This window comes from Passer montanus, unplaced genomic scaffold (genome assembly GCF_014805655.1).
Source record: "Passer montanus isolate IOZ18808 unplaced genomic scaffold, ASM1480565v1 scaffold488, whole genome shotgun sequence".
Classification (NCBI taxonomy): Eukaryota; Metazoa; Chordata; class Aves; order Passeriformes; family Passeridae; genus Passer; species Passer montanus.
In genome coordinates, this window is record NW_024369796.1 from 1 (window position 1) to 4559 (window position 4559).

At 61.2% G+C, this 4559-nt stretch overlaps 1 protein-coding gene across 1 annotated transcript in view; it reads right to left on the bottom strand.

Moving 5' to 3' along the window:
• Positions 1 to 3143: 3143 nt before the first annotated feature.
• Positions 3144 to 4559, bottom strand: part of LOC120508662 (very-long-chain enoyl-CoA reductase-like) — a 10651-nt gene continuing 9235 nt past the window's right edge. The window contains exons 9-11 of the mRNA XM_039722471.1: positions 4422 to 4547; positions 3881 to 4055; positions 3144 to 3166 (exon numbers count right to left, since the gene is read on the bottom strand). Of these exons, the coding sequence (XP_039578405.1) occupies positions 3144 to 3166; positions 3881 to 4055; positions 4422 to 4547 (324 nt within the window). The remainder of the gene's footprint in view (positions 3167 to 3880; positions 4056 to 4421; positions 4548 to 4559) is intronic.

Sequence of the window (4559 nt, forward strand, 5' to 3'; positions counted from 1 at the left end):
CAGCACCAGGAGTAAGGGACACGGGGACAGCATGGGGACATGATGGGGACGTTGGGGACACAGGGACACTGGGGACATCATTGGTGGGACAGCTAGCTGCCAGCATGAGGAGTAAGGGACAGGGACATGGGGACATCATGGGGACATGGGGGGGCATTGGGGACACGATGGGGGGACACGGCTGGGACAGCTGGCAGCACCAGGAGTAGGGGACATGGGGGACATTGGGGCTGGAGGGAACACGGGGGACACAGGACTGGGGCACAGCAGGAGGGTGACAGGGACACGGGAGGGGCTTGGGGACATGGGGCCACCGCAGTGGCACAGAGGTGTGGTGACACAGTGACAGGCGGTGACACACAGTGACAGGCGGTGACACGGTGACGACACGGTGACAGGTAGTGACATAGTGCCGCGGTGACACACAGTGACACGTGGTGACACGGTGACACAGTGGTGACACACGGTGACACAGTGACACACAGTGACACGGCGGTGACGTGGTGACACAGTGGTGACACACAGTGACACGGCGGTGACATGGTGACACAGTGGTGTGGTGACACACGGGGACACGGTGATGACACGGTGATGACACGGTGACAGGCGGCGACGTGGCGACACACGGTGACGTGGTGCTAACACAGTGGTCACATGGTGACACACGGTGACACAGTGACACGGTGGTGACGGTGACACAGTGCTAACACACAGTGACAGGCGGTGACACACAGTGACACAGTGACAGGCGGTGACACACAGTGACACACAGTGACATGGTGCTAACACACAGTGACACAGTGGTGACACACGGTGACACAGTGACAGGCGGTGACACAGTGACACGGTGACACACAGTGACACAGTGACACACGGTGACACACAGTGACAGGCGGTGACACACTGGCTCATCGAGTGACACCTGAATGACACTGAGTGACACCAGGGACACCGAGTGACACCTGGGACACTGAGTGCCACCAAGTGACACCTGAGTGACACTGGCAACACCAAGTGACATCTGGGATACCAAGTGACACCTGAGTGACACCCGGGGACACCGAGTGACACCCAAGTGACACCCCAGTGACAGTGACAGGAAGCCACCCCCCAATAAAGCTGTCAAGTGACACTGAGTGACACCTGAGTGACACCGAGTGACACTGAGTGACACCGAGTGACATTGAGTGACACCCCGGTGACGGTGACACGAGGCCACCCCCCAATAAAGCTGTCGAGTGACACTGAGTGACATTGAGTGACACCCCGGTGACAGTGACACGAGGCCACCCCCAATAAAGCTGTCGAGTGACACCGAGTGACATTGAGTGACGCCGCGCTGGCTCGTCGCTGCTCTTGGGGACATCGCGAAGCCACCGCCCCCCCCCAGCCTGGGGACAGCGGGATTGTCCCCAGAGGTGTCCCCTGGGAGGGGACAGTGACAGGCCACACGCGGGAGGGGGATGGCATTTATTGTCACCTGCGGGGACGGGGAGGGGTGGCACTGGGCAGGGGACACGTGGGGTGACACCGCGGTGTCACCAGGGGTGGCTGTGGGTGACTGGGGCAGCGCTGCAGGGGACACTGCCACCGGGGAGGGGACATTGCCACTGGGGAGGTGACACTGCCACCGGGGAGGGGACATTGCCACTGGGGAGGTGACACTGCCACCGGGGAGGGGACATTGCCACTGGGGAGGTGACACTGCCACCGGGGAGGGGACACCGGGGATGGCACCCTGGATGTGACACTGCCACCGGGGAGGTGACACTGCCACGGGGGAGGTGACACTGCCACAGGGGAGGGGACACCGGGGATTGCACCCGGAGGTGACAGGGGACAGCGGGGCCACACTGCCGTGTCCTGCTGTGACACCAGGGTGACAAGGGGCTCGCGTCCCCTGTCCCCTCACTGTCCCCAGGGCTCAGGGCACGACTGGCAGGGACACAGCAGGGTGTCCCCCCGGTGTCACAGCAGGGAGGGGACACTGGGGGCTGTCCCTGGGGATGTCCCCGCGGTGTCCCCGCGGTGTCTCCGGGCTGTCCCCGCGGTGTCCCCGCGGTGTCACAGCAGGGAGGGGACAGTGAGGGATGTCCTGGGGATGTCCCCGCGGTGTCCCCGGGCTGTCACAGCAGGAAGGGGATGATGATGGATGTCCCCGCGGTGTCCCCGCGGTGTCACAGCAGGAAGGGGATGATGATGGCTGTCCCCGGGCTGTCCCCGCGGTGTCACAGCAGGAAGGGGATGATGATGGATGTCCCCGGGCTGTCCCCGCGGTGTCACAGCAGGAAGGGGATGATGATGGATGTCCCCGCGGTGTCCCCGCGGTGTCACAGCAGGAAGGGGATGATGATGGCTGTCCCCGGGCTGTCCCCGCGGTGTCACAGCAGGAAGGGGATGATGATGGATGTCCCCGCGGTGTCCCCGCGGTGTCACAGCAGGAAGGGGATGATGATGGCTGTCCCCGGGCTGTCCCCGCGGTGTCACAGCAGGAAGGGGATGATGATGGCTGTCCCCGGGCTGTCCCCGCGGTGTCACAGCAGGAAGGGGATGATGATGGATGTCCCCGGGCTGTCCCCGCGGTGTCACAGCAGGAAGGGGATGATGATGGAAAATCCACTCAAATCCCCTCAAAATCCACCCAAATCCCCTCAAAATCCACCCAAATCCACACAAATCCCCTCAAAATCCACCCAAATCCAACCCAAATCCCCTCAAAATCCACCCAAATCCGCCCAAAATCCCCTCAAAATCCACCCAAATCCACCCAAATCCCCTCAAAATCCACCCAAATCCGCCCAAAATCCCCCTAAATCCACCCCAAAATCCACTCAAATCCCCTCAAAATCCCCGCCCCCAAATCCACCCTGAATCCCTCCTAAATCACCCCTAAATCCAACCCAAATTCCCCCAATCCACCCAAGTCCACCCCAGATCCACCCCAAATCCACCTAAACCACCCGAAATCCCCTAAGAATCACCCCCAAATCCCCTAAGAATCAACCCCAAATCCACCCAAAATCTGCCCAATCACCCCAAATCACCCCAAAATCCAACCCAAATCCACCCCAAATTCCCCCAATCCACTCCAAATCACCCCTAAATCCACCCCATCACCCCAGATATCCCGAAATCCACCCAAATCACCGCAAAATCCACCCAAAATCTGCCCAATCACACCAAATCACCCCCAAATCACCCCCAAATCCACCCAAATCACCCTAAAATCCACCCAAAGCCACCCCAAATTCCCCCAAATCCACCCAAATCACCCCTAAATCCACCCAAAATCCACCCAATCACCCCAAAATCCATCCAAATCCACCCCAATCATCCCAAAATCCACCCAAATCCACCCCAAATCCCCCCAAATCCACCCAAATCACCCCAAAATCCACCCAAATCCCCCAAATCTAAATCCACCCAAATCCACCCCAAACACCCCCAAATCCACCCAAATCCACCCCAAATATCCCGAAATCCACCCAAATCACCCCCAAATCCACCCAAATCACCCCAAAATTCCTGGGGGCCCCGGGGTGGCACAGGGGACACAGAGAGAGGGGACAGGGGCACCCCAGGGTGGCTCAGGGGACACAGAGCCGCGGTCTCGGGGTGCCACCCCCCTCCCGTGTCCCCTCCCCCCAAATCTACCCAAATCACCCCTAAATCCACCTAAAATCTGCCCAATCACCCCAAATCACCCCAATCATCCCAAAATCCACCCAAAATCCAACCCAAACCCACCCCAATCATCCCAAAATCCCCTCACAATCCCCTCGAAACCCACCCAAATCACCCCAAAATTCCTGGGGACCCTGGGGTGGCACAGGGGACACAGAGAGAGGGGACAGGGGCACCCCAGGGTGGCACAGGGACCCCGGGGTGGCACAGGGGACACAGATAGAGGGGACAGGGGCACCCCAGGGTGGCTCAGGGGACACAGAGCCGGGGTCTCGGGGTGCCACCCCCCTCCCGTGTCCCCCCGTGTCCCCCCGTGTCCCCTCACCGGGCAGGCACTGGGTCATGATGGTGAAACCGATCCAGGAGCCGACCTGGGGGGACAGATGGGGGGGTGGGAATGTCACCCATGGGTGTCACCTTCGGGGTGTCACCTCTGGGGGTGTCACCTCTGGGGGTGTCACCTTTGGGGTGTCCCCCAGGACTGTCCCCAGGGCTGTCACACCCCCCCCAGGTGTCCCCATGTCCCATCCCCCCCCATGGCCATGTTCTCCCCCAGGTGTCCCCAGGGCTGTCACACCCCCCAGGTGTCCCCAGGTGTCCCCAGGTGTCCCCACCAGGTGTCCCCAGGTCTCCCAGGGGTCCCAGCTGTCCCCAGGTGTCCCAGGTGTCCCCAGGTGTCCCCAGGTGTCCCAGGTGTCCCCCCCAGGTGTCCCCAGGTGTCCCCAGGTGTCCCTGACCTCGTAGGTGTAGTTGGGGCAGGACACGAGCAGGAAGAGCCACGTGAAGGGGTTGCGGGTGGGGTACGGGATCTTCCGCGTCTTGGAACCTGCGGGGACAGGGACAGTGACACAGGGACAGAGACACTGGGTCAGTGG